This window comes from Rattus norvegicus, chromosome 1 (genome assembly GCF_021556685.1).
Source record: "Rattus norvegicus strain SHRSP/BbbUtx chromosome 1, alternate assembly SHRSP_T2T, whole genome shotgun sequence".
In the NCBI taxonomy this organism is placed as follows: Eukaryota; Metazoa; Chordata; class Mammalia; order Rodentia; family Muridae; genus Rattus; species Rattus norvegicus.
Genome location: NC_141534.1, coordinates 93,945,552 through 93,960,858, shown reverse-complemented (window position 1 = coordinate 93,960,858; position 15,307 = coordinate 93,945,552). Strand labels below are relative to the sequence as shown.

General features: G+C 47.2%; 1 protein-coding gene across 3 annotated transcripts in view; it reads left to right on the top strand.

Annotated features, from left to right (window-relative positions):
• Positions 1-15,307, top strand: part of Sptbn4 (spectrin, beta, non-erythrocytic 4) — an 87,193-nt gene that overhangs the window by 483 nt on the left and 71,403 nt on the right. For all 3 annotated transcript variants that reach the window (NM_001100845.2, XM_087555083.1, XM_087555081.1), the window contains 3 exon segments: positions 3,236-3,422; positions 10,203-10,354; positions 11,369-11,542. In NM_001100845.2, coding sequence (NP_001094315.2) covers positions 3,251-3,422; positions 10,203-10,354; positions 11,369-11,542 — 498 coding nt within the window. In that variant the 5' untranslated portion in view covers positions 3,236-3,250.

Sequence of the window (15,307 nt, the reverse complement as noted above, 5' to 3'; positions counted from 1 at the left end):
ATGCACCCCGGAAAGGCCAGAGCTGCAAGCTGGGCCGGGCAGAGAGCTGGCCAAGTGCTAAGCGCCTCCTCTGGCCCAAGTGTTGGCCTCCACTGGGGAAACAGTTGTGACCACCCATTAGCAGGGAAGGAAATCAAAGCACAGCGAAACCAAGTTAACCATTCAAGGTTTCCACACCGCCAGAATAAAGCATTGAGCCCATCACTTTTTTGACTCTTGACCAGCTCCCCGGACTTGCTAGGATATGAGACCAAAGAGGGGAAAGTCAGAGCTGGCTGTCTGTGCGTGTCACTGGTGGAGCACATGGAAGTGTGAGGCTCTGGAGGGAATTCCAGACACTGTGAGAAGAAGAGCATAAGGAGAGCTTTGTACAGAGGGCTTCGTGCGTGCCAGGCTCCGCGGCTGCTGAGTGCTCATTTCATTTCCAGACACCCTTAGGGTTTTCACAGATGAGGACCAGACAGGGCAAGTGACTTGCTGAGGTCACACAGGTAGTCGTAGGTCACCATGTGGTCACTTACAGCGTTCTAGGAAAGCTGAGAAGAAGAGCGGTGATTTTAGGGTGTCCACCTAAAGGAAAATCTCCACTACTATTGGCCACAATTTACCACCTACTGAGCACATTAAACTCTCCTGAGTTTGAAGCTGTCTGGGTCTTTTGAAAAGAAATGTATAATAATACTTTAACAGTCTTAAGAGTAGGACTGGGGTGTATATGTGGGGGTCGTGTTGGAGACATATTTGATGTCACCTGCCCCCTAAAATAGGTATTTACAATATACCATGATTGGAGAGGCAGACAGTACATCAGTCAGCTATTGTTACTGGAGTGCTGGGTAACAAATCGTCCCTCCCAACTCACTGGCTTAAGACACTAAGCATTTACTTAGCTGTAAAGTCAAGAGCTTAATAATTTAGGCTAGACCTGATTGTTCAGTTCTTCAGGCCTCATCTGGGCATACTCAAGTTTTAGGAATGTCATAGCAAATGGGGGGCATCATTAGCTGCTGTAGCTGGCTTTGGCTGGAGAGTTCATGGCCCTGGACCTACTCTTGTCTAGCGTTACACTTAGCCCAAGCAATCTCCTTTATCTAAGGCTCAGGACTGGATGGCCAGTTCCTCCCACTCAACTCTGCCTAGTCCAAGCAAGTCAGGGTCAGAAGGCCAGAGTCAAGGAGAAAGATATATCCCTGGGCACCCAGAGATCTTTCTTCCCTAGGGCGTTGGAGAACAAAAGAGTTACACAGCAAAGGGTGGCGCCTACAGGGGTGAATATTTGAGAAGGTCGATTAGCTCAGTTTGAGTGCCAGATGCTGAATTAGCTGTATAACTCACGCGAGTGAGTGAATTCCTCCGTGTCTCAGTGTTCACTTCTGTAAAATGGGCCAATGACAACTGATCACTAAGGGATCCACTACATGAGTGCGTATAAAATCCTGAGCAAGGCAAGGGCTCAGATATGTTCACTCTCGCCATTACTGTTGCATTGTGGAGTCGTGTGAAGCTGTGTTATCATTCGCTGAAGAATACAGTGACTGTTTGGTGAGCTGTAGCAGGCTCTAAGTTGGGTTCATTACAGTTGCTCTCTGAAGTGGCCAGGCTGAATGTCATGATTTTAGTGGCTTTAAAAAAAAAAGATTTATTCATCATAGCATTTAATGACCTATGGTTTATTTTACGTTACATGTGTTTGCTTGTTTGAGTTTATGTGAACCATGTGTGTGCACAGGAGCTCATTGAAATTACAGTTTTGAGCTACCATGTGGGTGCTGGGTCCTCTGCAAAAGCAATGAGTGTTCTTAGCCACTAACCCTCCCGCTCCTCTGAAAGAGCACCCAGGAGGCAGAGGCAGGCAGCAGCAGGCAGATTTCTCTGAGTTCAAGACCAGCCTGATCTACATCATGAGTTCCAGGTCAGACAGGGCTACACAGAGAAACCTGGCAGGGGTGAGAAAGAAGAAAGCAGCAGGGTCTCCTGTAGCCTGGGCCGGTCTTGAACTTGCTGTGTGGCTGAGGCTTGTGCTCATCCTCCTGCCTCTGCCTCCCCCGTGCTGAGCTGGGATTAAATGCATCAGCCACCAAACCGGCTTGTGCGCGTGTCCATGAAAGTTTATGCGTCCATGCACATGCACAAATCAGACATCAACACCGGGTGTCTCCCTCTCTTACCCTCCAGCTTCGTTCTTTTTTTTTTTCTGGAGCTGGGGACCGAACCCAGGGCCTTGCCCTTCCTAGGTAAGCGCTCTACCACTGAGCTAAATCCCCAGCCCCCAGCTTCGTTCTTTTTAAAGACAGGGTCTCTCCTAGAACCCGGCCCCATTGTCTGGCTGGACTGGCTGTCCAGTGAGCCCCTAGGACGCATGTATCTCCATCCTGGTCACTACTAGTGAGCTTTACAGAGACGTACACCACTGCGTCCCGCTGTTCACATGGGTGCCCGCGATCTGAACTCGGGGCCTCATGTTTGTGCTGTAGGCATTTTACTGACAGTCCCAGATGATTGATGATTGATATGATGATGATGATGGTGATGATGATGATGATGACGACGACAATAATTGAGACTAGGTCTCACTATATGGTCCTAGTTAGCCTGAAACTTGCTATGTAAGTTAGGCTGACCTCCAACTCACAAACATTTGCCTGCCTCTGCTTTCTGAATGGCTGGGATTAAAGGCGTGTGCCACCATGCCTAGTCTGGCTAATAATAATAATAATGATAATAATAATAGTAGTAGTAGTAGTAGTAGTAGTAGTAGTAGTAGTAGTAGTAGTAATATTGCGGTGCATGTTGTTTTTGGGCCACGCCCTTTCCATGGCCAGAAGCTCACAGATTAGTTGCCTGGCTGGTGAACCCCAGGGGTCTGCCTGTTTCCACTTCCTCAGTGGTGGGATTACAAGCTTGCGCCACTCTATCTCTTTGGGTACTGGGAACTGAATTCAGGTCACTGTGCTTCTGAGTAAAGCACACTGCCCACTGAGCTGTATCCCTAGCTCCTATTATTTGAAAAAAAAATCTTTTTGAAGACAAAATTTAGCTAAAAGTAGCCTAGGCTAGCCTGAAACTCATGATCTTCCTCCCTCAGCCTCCAAAACCATGGAATCACAGGCTTCGCCCCATCACGATCAGTGTTTTAAGTCAGACTGAGACAGGGAACATGGGCGCTCACTGTGAAATTTGGGTCCTCTGAACTCAGGCCGATTCCCTAAACTAATCTTTCTCTCCTCGCTTCCAGGCCCTGCCTTCCCCAATGGCACAAGTACCAGGGGAAGTGGACAACATGGAGGGCCCGGCAGCCTCCAACAACAACAACCCTGCAGCCCGCTGGGAGAGCCCAGATCGGGGCTGGGACCGGGAGCCTCCGGCAGCCGCCAACGCTGCCGCTTCGCTCTTCGAGTGTTCTAGGATCAAGGCCTTAGCAGGTATCTGGAAAAGAGGCTTGGGAGGATGGAGGGACGTAGGGCGGAGAGAGAGCACCTCTCTCTCTCTCTCTCTCTCTCTCTCTCTCTCTCTCTCTCTCTCTCTCTCTCTCTCTCTCTCGATGGCTGGGAGTCCGGAGGAGTGGATCCTGGACTGAAGTTCTTTGACTAGCTCTACCAGTGAACTTCCCACTAAGATGAGGCTGTTCTGTATCTGTGGTGCCCAATGGCCACCGCTCCGCTATGTGGCTAGCGAACACTCCAAGTGTGGCCAGTGCTCCTTGCTTTAAATTTTACTTAGTTCTGTTTTGAATTAAAATACTGAGACGGAACTCGGGATTGCTGGGCGAGGAAGCTCGGGTGCACAACTTTCAAAACGCACAATTCCAGAACGTTTGTTGTTGTGTTTTTGTTTGTTTGTTTGTTTGGTTGGTTAGTTGGTTGGTTTGGTTTGGTTTGGTTTTTTTCCGAGACAGAATCTCTCTGTGTAGCTCTGGGTGTTTTGGAACTCACTCTGTAGACCAGGTTGGCCTCCAAATCAAGATCAACCCTGGCTCTCCTTGAGTTTGATTTGTAGTCAAGGATGGCCTTCGAACTCACAGAGACCTATCTGCCTCTCTGCCTTCCAAGTGCTGGGATTAAAGGCCTGCACCACCACTGCCCGGCCTTGATTTTTTTTTATTTCTATTCATTTATTTTTTAAATTAGCTTTGTGAGAAAGATTTATTTATTTATTTTATTAACTATCACTCTCTTCAGACACACCAGAAGAGGGCATCGGATCTCATTACAGATGGTTGTGAGCCACCATGTGGTTGCTGGGAATTGAACTCAGGACCTCTGGAAGAGCAGTCAGTGCTCTTAACCACTTAGCCAACGCTCCAGCCCTGCACTCTCTTATGTCTTTGGCTTATTCACTCAGTATGAAGCATGTGAGTTTCAGCCATGATGCTCTAGACTCCCAGTTCCTTTCCTTGTTGTCCAATATTCCACAGTGGAGACATACCACAGCCTACCCATTCACCTGTTGCTGTGCTTTTGAGTTGCTTCAGGTTGGGACTGTTGCAAATGCTGATTCTGTCAACTTCTAGCTAAATTTTTGGGTGGGGCATACACATTTCTGAGTGGCCAAGATCCACTGCTGGCAGTGAACCTCTTACATCATAGAGTGTATATATTACTCACCTATGTGTTTCTGTGACCGAAACACCAAATACAGACAACTTAAGGGCACGCGCTCTTATAGTGGTAGGGATACTGTGGTGAAGTTTGTAGCAGGGGTCCGTGAGGCAGGGGCTCTTTACATCTCCGTAGATGAGAAACAGATGAAGTAAATAGGAAATAGTTAACCTTCCATTCCACACATGATGACTTATTTATACCAGCCTGATCCCGGGGCCTTCAAAAGAGGATCATTAAAAACAACGAGGAAACACACAAACAAAACAAAACAAAAGGAAGGAAGGAAAAGAAAACAAGTTCACTAACTGGGAAACCAAGTGTTTAAAAAACTAAGAGACATTTCAGGATCAAGCTCTAGCAGTGTATATCTGATTTAGTGGAAATGGTCCATTTCTTTGTTCTGCTTTGTTTTGTTCTTTTTAAAACCATTTTCCATTCCCATCAGGACTGTGTGAACGATTATGGCCAGGCCTGGGTCTATACCACAGCACTCTCAGAACGTGGATTGTAGAGGCAGGAGGGTCAGGAGATCAAGGTCAGCTTTGGCTACATAGTTTGAGGACAGCCTGGGCCACATGAGACCCTGTCTGAACCAAACTTTGTGTATCGCATGTGGGGGCCAGAGGTTGACATCTCATGTCTCCCCCACTTGTTCTTTGTCTCATTTTTTTGGGATAGGGTCTCTCAGTGAACCCAGAGCTTGCCAATTTGGCTCAACTGGTTGGCCAGTCCACCTGACATCCGCAGTGTTGGGGTTATAGGTACACACTGAAAAGCCTAGCCTTGTTTTTTTTCTTCCTGAGACAGGGTTTCTCTGTGTAGCCCTCGCTGTCTTAGAACTCACTCTGTAGATCAAGCCGGTCTTGAACTCAGAGATCTTCTTGCCTCTGCCAAGTAAGGGCCTAATTTTTTTTTAAAGATTTATTTTATGTATAAGAATACACTGTCGATGTCTTCAGACACAGCAGAAGAGGGCATCAGATCCCATTACAGATGGTTGTGAGCCACCATGTGGTTGCTGGGGATTGAACTCAGGACCTCTGGAAGAGCAGTCAGTGTTCTTTTTTTCTTTCTTCTTCTTCTTCTTTTTTTTTTTCCGGAGCTGGGAACCGAACCCAGGGCCTTGTGCTTGCTAGGCAAGCGCTCTACCACTGAGCTAAATCCCCAACCCCGCAGTCAGTGTTCTTAAACACTGAGCCATCTCTCCAGCCCAGGGCCCAACTTAGGTTCTGATGTATCAACTTCAAGTCTTTGTGCATGTGTGCATGTATGTATGGGCAAATGCTTTAACTGATCCTCTCCCTCAAACTCTTTAACATAGATTTCAAGCATGAGGATGTGAGAGCTGAGAGATGCTAGGGGAAGAATCATGTATAACAAAGCATGGGTATGGGCCCACAAAGACAACTGTTAAAGTCTTATCCATGAAGTCATTGAATGAGGTCTGGTAGTTCAGGCCTGGAATCCCATGTATTGGGAAGCAGAGGCAGGAGGATTAGGAATTCAAGGTCATCCTTAGCTCCATAGCAAGTTTAGGGCAGTCCTGAACTATAGGAGATGTTGTGTTACAAATGGAGAGATGGCTCAGCTGTTTATAACACTTTATGCTTTTGTAGAAGACCCGTGTTCATTTCCAATCACACATACTGTAGCTTACAACCTTCTGTTAAGTCCAGGATCAGGGAATCTGGCGCCCTCTTCTGGCCTCTGCAAGCATCAGGCACGCATGCGGTGCACTTACACTCAAGCGAGTAAGACAGTCATACGCATAAAAAGAAATAGATATAAAAAAGAAGAGGAAAGCCAGTGAGGTGGCGTATGCCTTTAAGCCCAGCGCTCAAGAGGTGGAAGCAGGCAGATCTGTAAGTTTGAGGCCAGCCTGGTCTATAAAGAGAGTTCCAGAATCTCAAAACACAAAACAAAGCAAAGCAGGCTGCATGTGGTGGCATACGCTGCTCATCACGGCAACAGGTAGATCTCCGTGAGTTCAGGACCAGCCAGGGCTACAAACAAACAAACAAACAAACAAACAAACAAACACAGAAAGCCAAACAACAACAACAAAGTAAGAAGAAAAACTCATCTTTGATCTGGGAGTAGTAGTACAAGCCCGCAATAACAGCACCCAGGAAGTTAAGGTAGAAGCACAGGAAGTTCAAACCTTGCCTGGGTGGCAAAATTAGTCCAAAGTCAATCTGCACAACTTATCGTGACTTTTCCAAAATAAAAAGTAAAAAGAAAGGCTAGGGGCGTGGCTCGGTGGTAGATTCCCCTGCCTAGAATCCCCCAGTGAGGGGCTGGGGGCATGGCTCAGTGGTAGAGCCCCTGCCTAGAATCCCCCAGTGAGGGGCTGGGGGCGTGGTCAGTGGTTGAGCCCCTGCCTAGAATCCCCCAGTGAGGGGCTGGGGGCGTGGCTCAGTGGTAGAGCCCCTGCCTAGAATCCCCCAGTGAGGAGCTGGGGGTGTGGTCAGTGGTAGAGCCCCTGCCTAGAATCCCCCAGGGAGGGGCTGGGGGTGTGGTCAGTGGTAGAGTCCCTGCCTAGCAAGTTTAGGCCTTAAATTCAGTCGCCAGTATTATGAAAAGAAAAAGAAAATGTGTTTTAGGATAAAAGGTGATTATTGGCAGGTTTCATATGGTGGAAAAGGAAATAAATTGCAAATACATTTTATTTTTCTGACCTATCAGGAAACTTTAAATTGTGATTAATATTATTTGGGGATGTAACCGTATATGCTAAGCTGCTGTAACAAACAGAGCCAACTGCACATGATGTGAAGGGTTCTGAAGCTTGTTCCTCCCTTCTGGATAGTTCTGAAGAGAGCAGCCCACGCCAGGAAGACTCCAAGGGACACTCAGTGAGCTCCTTTCTGTCCTGTGCTTTGCGGCCTGTGGCTTTCAAGCTTGTAGGAGTTGGGGAAGGAAGGGGAAAGCCAAGATGCAACTTTTTTTGGACTTTTAGTTATAAAATACAGACTCATTGGAACTTAAAACGATGGAACAAACAGGAAGTGATCAATAGCTGTATTTAATGCGCCCAGGGCACTTGGGAAGCAGGGCAAGAGGACTTCCCTGAATCGGTGGGCAGTGTCAGTCTCAGAAAACCAAGCACAGGGATGGAGAAGTGGTTCAGCAGTTAAGAGCCTTGGTTGCGCTGGGGATTTAGCTCAGTGGTAGAGCGCTTACCTAGGAAGCGCAAGGCCCTGGGTTCGGTCCCCAGCTCCGAAAAAAAAAGAACCAAAAAAAAAAAAGAGCCTTGGTTGCCGTTTCTGGGGACCTGGGTTTGACTCTCAACATCTATATGACAGCTCACAATTATCTATAACTCCAATTCCATGGGACCTACCCCCTCTTTTGATCTCTGAAGGCACTAGATATGCACACGGTACAGTACACATACATACCTGTAGCCAAAGCAGTTATGTGCATAAAATTGAAAAAAATTCATTTTAAAAATTAAATATGCAGATATTCAGCATTGTTACCGTGTTACTCAGGAACTCCACACCTAATCGTATCATGTTCTCACCGTATTTGATGCGTCTCTTTCTTCTTGTCCATGAGCCAGAATATCAAGTGGAAAATTCCAGAAACAATAATTATGTTATAGTATACATTTTATTGTACTGCATTATTTTCCTATTCCACTCAATTAATTCATTTATCTTGCTTCGTTTGTTTGTTTGCTTTGAGACAGTCTCTCTCTAAATCCCTGACCGTTCTGGAACTTGTTCTGTGGGCTAGGCTGGTCTCTAACTCATAGAAATCCACCTGCCTCTGCCTGCCAAGAGCTGGGATTAAAGGCCACTGCTTTTTGGTTGGTAGGGTGAGGCTGAAACTATGCTTCACAGCCAAGTCTGGCCTTGAACTTCTAACCCTTTCCCCTCTGCATCCCTCATTGTGGTACAGGTACAGGTCATTGTACCAGTCTGCACATTCACGTCTTAAAGCTTTTTGGTTTTAAGCTAGGCGTGGTGGTCCATGCTTATGATCCTGGTCGGGAAAGACTGAGGCAGGAGGATGGTGAATTCCAGGCCAGTCCATGCTATAAAGTAAGAACCTATGTCAATAAGTGGATAAATCAGTAAATATCAGATATTTGAGGTATAGCTCATATTATAAGATGCTATGTGAAGAAAAAAAAAAGCATCTAGGCATAGTGTACACACTTGTCATTCCTGAATTTGAGAGGCAAGAAGAGTGAGAATTTAAGGCCAGCCTCAAAGCAAGTTCAAAGCTAGCTTGGAGTACATGTGACAAAAAGTTAAAACAAACAAACAAACAAACAAACAAAACCCCCAAAAAACCAAAAAAAAAAAAAAAAAAGAAGAAGAAGAAGAAAAGGGCGAAAGAAAGAAAGAAAGAAAGAAAAGTCAAAGAAATGGCTCGGTGGTCCAGTGTGTGGTGCTAACCCAAGTTCAACCTCTGGCATTCAAATCTCACTTGGTGGAGGGAAAGCACTGACTCCCACATGGTGTCTAATGAGTTTTCCACAGGAGGGTGTGGCACACACGTTCCAGCACTTTTGTTCCCCGCCCCCCCCCCCAAAATGGAGAAAGAAAGAAGGAATGGAGGGAAGGAGGGACAAGGAGAGGGGTGGAGAAATGCCTTGTGGGTAATGGTGCTTGCTACAAAAGCCACATGACCTAATTTTGATCCCCAGACCCACAGTAGAAGGAACTTATCCTCTGATCCATAGTCTATGCTTCGTCCAATAAAAATATGTTTAAAAATACTTAAAATAAGGAGGGAGAGAGTTAGCTAGAATTAAACCATGCATGCACCCGCAGATAGATCCTTAAAGATCTTGCTGTGAGCAAGTGAAGCAGAAAGTGAACTTTCTCCCCCTGCTCACCACGGACTGGGGAGCTATGTTTGTGGATATTGATGAAGAAGTGGCTTTGAACATTGATGTCTTCGGGGGCTTCACGGGTCTCCCCTCTGCCTCCTCCTCCAGCTCCTCCAGCTGTCAGCTGCCACTGTATTTTTTCTTTATATTGACTAGGCAAACGCTCTACCCCTGAGCTAAGTCTCCAACCACTGCCATCTTACTTTTAACCCCAAACAACTCCCCAATACATCTCCCTCTCCTGTCTTTTACAGCTTCTGCCTTGGTCCAGCCTCATTTGTGCTCTCCTGGGTCCCTTTTCCAATCTTACTGAGCCTCTGTCCTTCTTGCCCCCTTTGATGAGCCCTCCATATACAGCCAAATGAAAGCCCTAGAATGCATTCTTCTTGACCCTCCTCATCCTTAACCCCAGCCTGGCTCCACAATGTCCATGTGTGTACCAGCTTCACTTACTAGTGAGACTTCTGTGCCACTACGATACCAGTAGACTCGTTACTCAGACATTGCAAGGATGAATGAGTGACGTCAGTTAGGACAGCAAGCTAGGAAGGTTTCCTGTGGGAATGGTATCTTAGGAAAACTGTGTAGAACAGGTGTGTCGTCACTAGGCATGTAGCATCAGGTAGTGGGAGGCATCCAGGCAGGAGGAGGTACCTGGGCCAAGTCTTGGGCCAGCAGTAGAGTGGAGGGTGGTGGCGGGGACGCTAGAAGCAGTTGAAGGACTCCTGGGAAGGCTCAGTCTTTGTTTGTTCCAGATGAACGAGAGGCTGTGCAGAAGAAAACCTTCACCAAGTGGGTGAATTCGCACCTCGCTCGCGTGGGCTGCCACATCGGAGACCTGTATGCAGACCTGAGGGATGGCTTTGTCCTCACCCGGCTCCTGGAAGTGCTGTCGGGGGAGCAGCTGGTGAGAGAACCTTGATGGCTGGGGAATAAGGGCTGGATTCTAATCAGGGTCCTGGCTGAGGGAGGGGTAGAGAGCCCTAATTGTGTATAAATGGTCCCCTCATTCAGTTTTGTGGGGGCGGGGTCCAGTTGAAGAGGAGGGCTATTATGGGGGGTGGAGCCCCATTGGAGAGGAGGGGCTTTTTGGAATAGGTGGGGTTCATGCAGGGGCGGGATGAAGGGTGTGTCTGTTGGAGGGGCGGAGCTCTAGAGGGAGAAGATGCTGTGTGGGAAGGTTAGGGAGGGGTGGAGCTGGCAGTGTAGAGAAGAGCTTAGAAGAGAATATTGGGGGATGGCAAGGGGCAAGTCTTTAAAGCAGGAAGCCCTTGGATGCGGGGAGTCAGTTGATGGAGTGATGTAGGGAATTGCAACTGTGGGGCAGTCTAGGTTGGTAGGGTGAGACTTAGGTCATGGGTGTCTCGTGGCAAAGGCAGAATTGTACGAGATTGTCTTGTTTGGGTTGGGGCTGTGTTTTGGGGGTCTGATGGCCCACATCTCAAGTTGTGTGATTATGATGGGCAGCAAACGAGTCATTGAAGGAGAATTCAGCACTCCCGGAGTCGTGAGGGGCAAAGCTATGTAGGAACAAAGCCCAGTGTCAGGAACTGAGCTGTCAGCAAAAAGAGGAAGGGTACTATAGTAAGGCCCAAAAGGAGGGGGCGGGGTTTCTCGTTGATGGGCGTGGCCAAATAAAGAACTCGAGTAAATCGCCGAGATAGATTTTCCTTGAAAGAACTAGTAGTGAAAATAAGTAAGGGCTCATGGAGGGAGGGAAAATGTGAGGTCATATTTTACCTTGCAGCCCGAGCTAGCTTGACACTCACTCTGTAGTTCAGGCTGGCTCTGAACCCGCGGAGATGATAGAATTGGGTCCTGAGTCTTGGATGAGATTGAAGGGGCGAGGCCTTGGCCGTGAGAGAGGCAGAGCTCCTCGCTCTTTGCCAGGTCCCATCACTCAATGCCCCTGCTGCCCTAGCCGAGACCCACTCGCGGCCGCATGCGGATCCACTCGCTGGAGAACGTGGACAAGGCTCTGCAGTTCCTGAAGGAGCAGCGCGTGCACCTGGAGAACGTGGGGTCACATGACATCGTGGATGGGAACCACCGACTGACGCTGGGGCTGGTCTGGACCATCATCCTGCGCTTCCAGGTGACCCTTGATGACCCCTGCACAGCCCGCTGCCCATGGCGGGGACCTTAGGATGGCGCCCTCTACTCACTCCTTCCTCCCTCGGATTTTCCTCCCATGTTCCAGGAACTCTGTGAGCAGGTGGTGGGATGTTAAAATATAATTGTGATCTCCCTCACCGCTGTAACCCTCTCTACCCTGTACACTTCCGCACTGTTCTAAACACCGACATTTAATACACACAGAGCCCTTAGATTACATAGAATTAGTTTCCTCACTTTACCAATGAGGAAACGGGTGGATTTTAAAGATTATTTAAAGATTACAATTTCTGTGGGGGAGGAGGAGGAGGAGGGGAGTCCGTGTATGCTAGAGCACTCGTGTGGATGCCGAAGGACAACTGTCAGGGTTCAGTTCTGTCCTCCCACAGTATAGGTTTTGAGGTTGAACTCTTGGGGTCCTCAGGCTTAATAGCAGGCGCCTCTATCTGATACACCATCTCAGCAGCCCAAATTGTTGTTCTTTTCGAGACAGGGTTTCTCTGTGTAGTCCTGGCTGTCCTGGAACTCGCTCTGTAGACCAGGCTGACCTCGAACTCGAAGATCCAGAGATCCATCTACCCCAAAGTGCCACCACTGCCTAGCTTTTTTTTTTTTTTTTTTTTTTTTTAGTTTCGAATTTTGAGACAGGCTCATAGGCTCGCTTCAAACTCTCTGGGATCCTTGGGACCTCAGCTTCCCAAGAAGTCCAGGCTTTCATTTCCACACGCAGCAGTGTGATGGGCTTAATTTTCTGAGTTACATGGAGCTGGGTGTTGGAGCTTGGGCTCAGATCGGGCAATCTTGCTCTGCTACGGAAATGAACAAACAAATTTCCGGCTTCTGTGGAGCTCACACTGTGATAAGGGAGACAATAAACAAATGCGGGGAGACTGCAGGCGCGTAGGGAGAAAAGAACATTTACAGGCAGAGGAAAGATGACCTGCTTATAGGTCCTGGGTTGGGGAGGTCCAGGGCTGAAGAGGAGAACTTTGTTTTTAAGGCTTTACAGGGACAAAGGAATCTATGCAGGAAAGATCGTTTTAAAGCAGTTTAAGGGATATAAAATATCACATTAGCGTCACTGAGATTTTGGTGAGAAAATGGCTGGGATGGTGATGGTTGAATTACATACAAGAATGGAGGGTGTGCCCGCAATGGGGCTCAGCGGTAAAGCACCTGCCTAGTGTGCACGGGCCCAATTCCAGGAGATGGGGGTAGAAGTTGCAAAGATAATGAAGTGGGACTGGGTTTGCGTGCTGGAAGTACCGACAAACACAGAGCTTAGGGACCATGGGGCAAGCAGGAGGAGAGAGAGATGACCTTAGAGGCATTGGCAGGACTGAGAGACCTGAGGTTGGCAATTTCAAGTTTATTTTGTCTGGTATGGAAAGACTACAGATGCTTTTCTTTTTCTTTTTTTCTGCTTCTTTCTTTCTTCTTCTTCTTCTTTTTTTTTTTTTTTTTTGGAGCTGGGGACCGAACCCAGGGCCTTGCGCTTCCTAGGCAAGCGCTCTACCACTGAGCTAAATCCCCAACCCCTGCTTCTTTCTTTCTTTTTCCTTTCCTTTTCTTTCTTTCTTCTCCAGCTGGCCTTCAACTCTCCAGTTAGCTGAGAATGACCTTGAACTCTGACCCCTCCTGCTCCCATCTCCCAGGTGCTGAGATAGCAGGAGTGTGGCACCACACCAGTTTAGAGATTTTCTACCTCCAATAATTTATTTATTTATTTGATTCATCTACAAACCGCTCACAGCCCACCCTCCTTCTCCTCCCAGAGTTTGTTTTTATTTTTATTTTTTAGATCTATTTATTTAATGTATGTGAGTACACCGTCTCTGTCTTCAGACACACCAGAAGAGGGTATAGGATCTCATTACAGATGGCCGTGAGCCACCATGTGGTTGCTGGGAATTGAACTCAGGACCTCTGGGAGAGCAGTCGGTGCTCTTAACTGCTGAGCCATCTCTCTAGCCCCAGGGACTGTTTTTCAATGGGAATACAATCAGGACTCTTACCCAGCATGCACAGGTTCCATCTCCAGTGTTATGAAAGTGGGGGGCAGCAGATCAGGACCAGGGTGGGATATGGGAAGAGAAGGACGACAGAAAGAAAACCAAAACCAAACCAAACCACAAAGCTAACAACAGAAAGGAAAGACACTCGAGAGGGGGGGTAGCCAAGCAGTGGGGGAGGGGCAGGGCAGGCAGAGTTGCTGAGATGGGGACACAGAGCAGTGGTGTGAGGACAGGGAGGATGAGGGAGGATGGTGGGCTTGGGGAAAGCCCAGAAGGCGGTTTAGGATATTATAGGTCTAGGGCATAGATTGGGGGACACATCTAGAACCCCACTGGATCTAGGAACAGAGCTCTGGGAACAGACTGGGACCGGAGACAAATGTGAATGTCACTGTCACCAAATAAGTAGATGTGGCTGTGGAATGGGCAGATAAGTAATGTGGGTAAGTTCTTGGGAGGATCTTGGGTCTCTTCACTGGAGTCCACATGCCAAAGTCAGTTCTTTAAACATTTTATTGTATTTATGAACATTTATCTTAGGTTTACTCACTCTATGTTACGTATATGAATACATATGTATATTGAGTATACATATATGAATATGTATCCATACATGTGCATTTATACATATGTATTCATATAATTCCATATAATACACATGAGTACATTTTTATGTACTAATGAACTGTATATGTGGGGTTGTGAGCCACCATGTGGATGTTGGAAATTGAACCCAGGACCTCTGCAAGAGCAACAAATACTCTTAACAGCTGAGCCATTTCTCCACCCCTATTATATTTACTCTAAAATTATGTGTCTCTGTGTGGCTGTGCATACGTAAATGCAGGTACTCTTAGAGACCAGAGGCGTTGAATCTCCATGGAGCTGGAGTTATAGGCAGCTGTGAGCTACCCGAAATGCATGCTGGGACCTGAACTTTGATCCTCAGTAAGAGTGGTCTGCATTCTTAATTGCTGAGCCATCCTTCCAACCTCCCTCAAAGCTAGTTCTTGAGCCAGGATCCAGTCCTCTAATATCCCCCTGAGGATAGACTCTAGGATCTATTCTTGGTTTATCCTTGGAAGCTTTCTTTATTCCAGGTTGTGCAGACAGGAGGACCCCTAGAGCTTGCTAACCACACAGATTAATCCAAATGGATGGATTTCAGGTTTAATGAGAGACCCTGTCTCAAAAAATAAACTGGAACTTGATAAAGAAAAAATCCTGATAGAGACATACGATGCAGGCACACAAAGCTGCAGACACATGTTCACACTTGAACATACATACATACATACATACATGCACAAAAAATTGTTTAGACACTCCTTCTTTGGAGCCCCTTTCATTCTTGGGATCCCCACCCCCCACACTCCCTGTTAATTTTTCCATAGTAACTCTGTTTGCTCTACTTAAAGAAAATGTACTTGGGTGAGACACTGCACATGTGACACATTTCCCAGCTCACAGCCATCAGTTAACTGCAGCTCTAGGGGATCTTCTGCCCTCTTCTGGCCTCTCCAGGCATTGCACTCACATGCATGCACATACACAAACACAGATGCACACACATATACATTAAAAGAAGATGTTGTGGGGCTGGGGATTTAGCTCAGTGGTAGAGTGCTTACCTAGGAAGCACAAGGCCCTGGGTTCGGTCCCCAGCTCCGAAAAAAAGAACCAAAAAAAAAAAAAAAGAAGAAGATGTTGTTGTTGCTGTTTGAGATAGG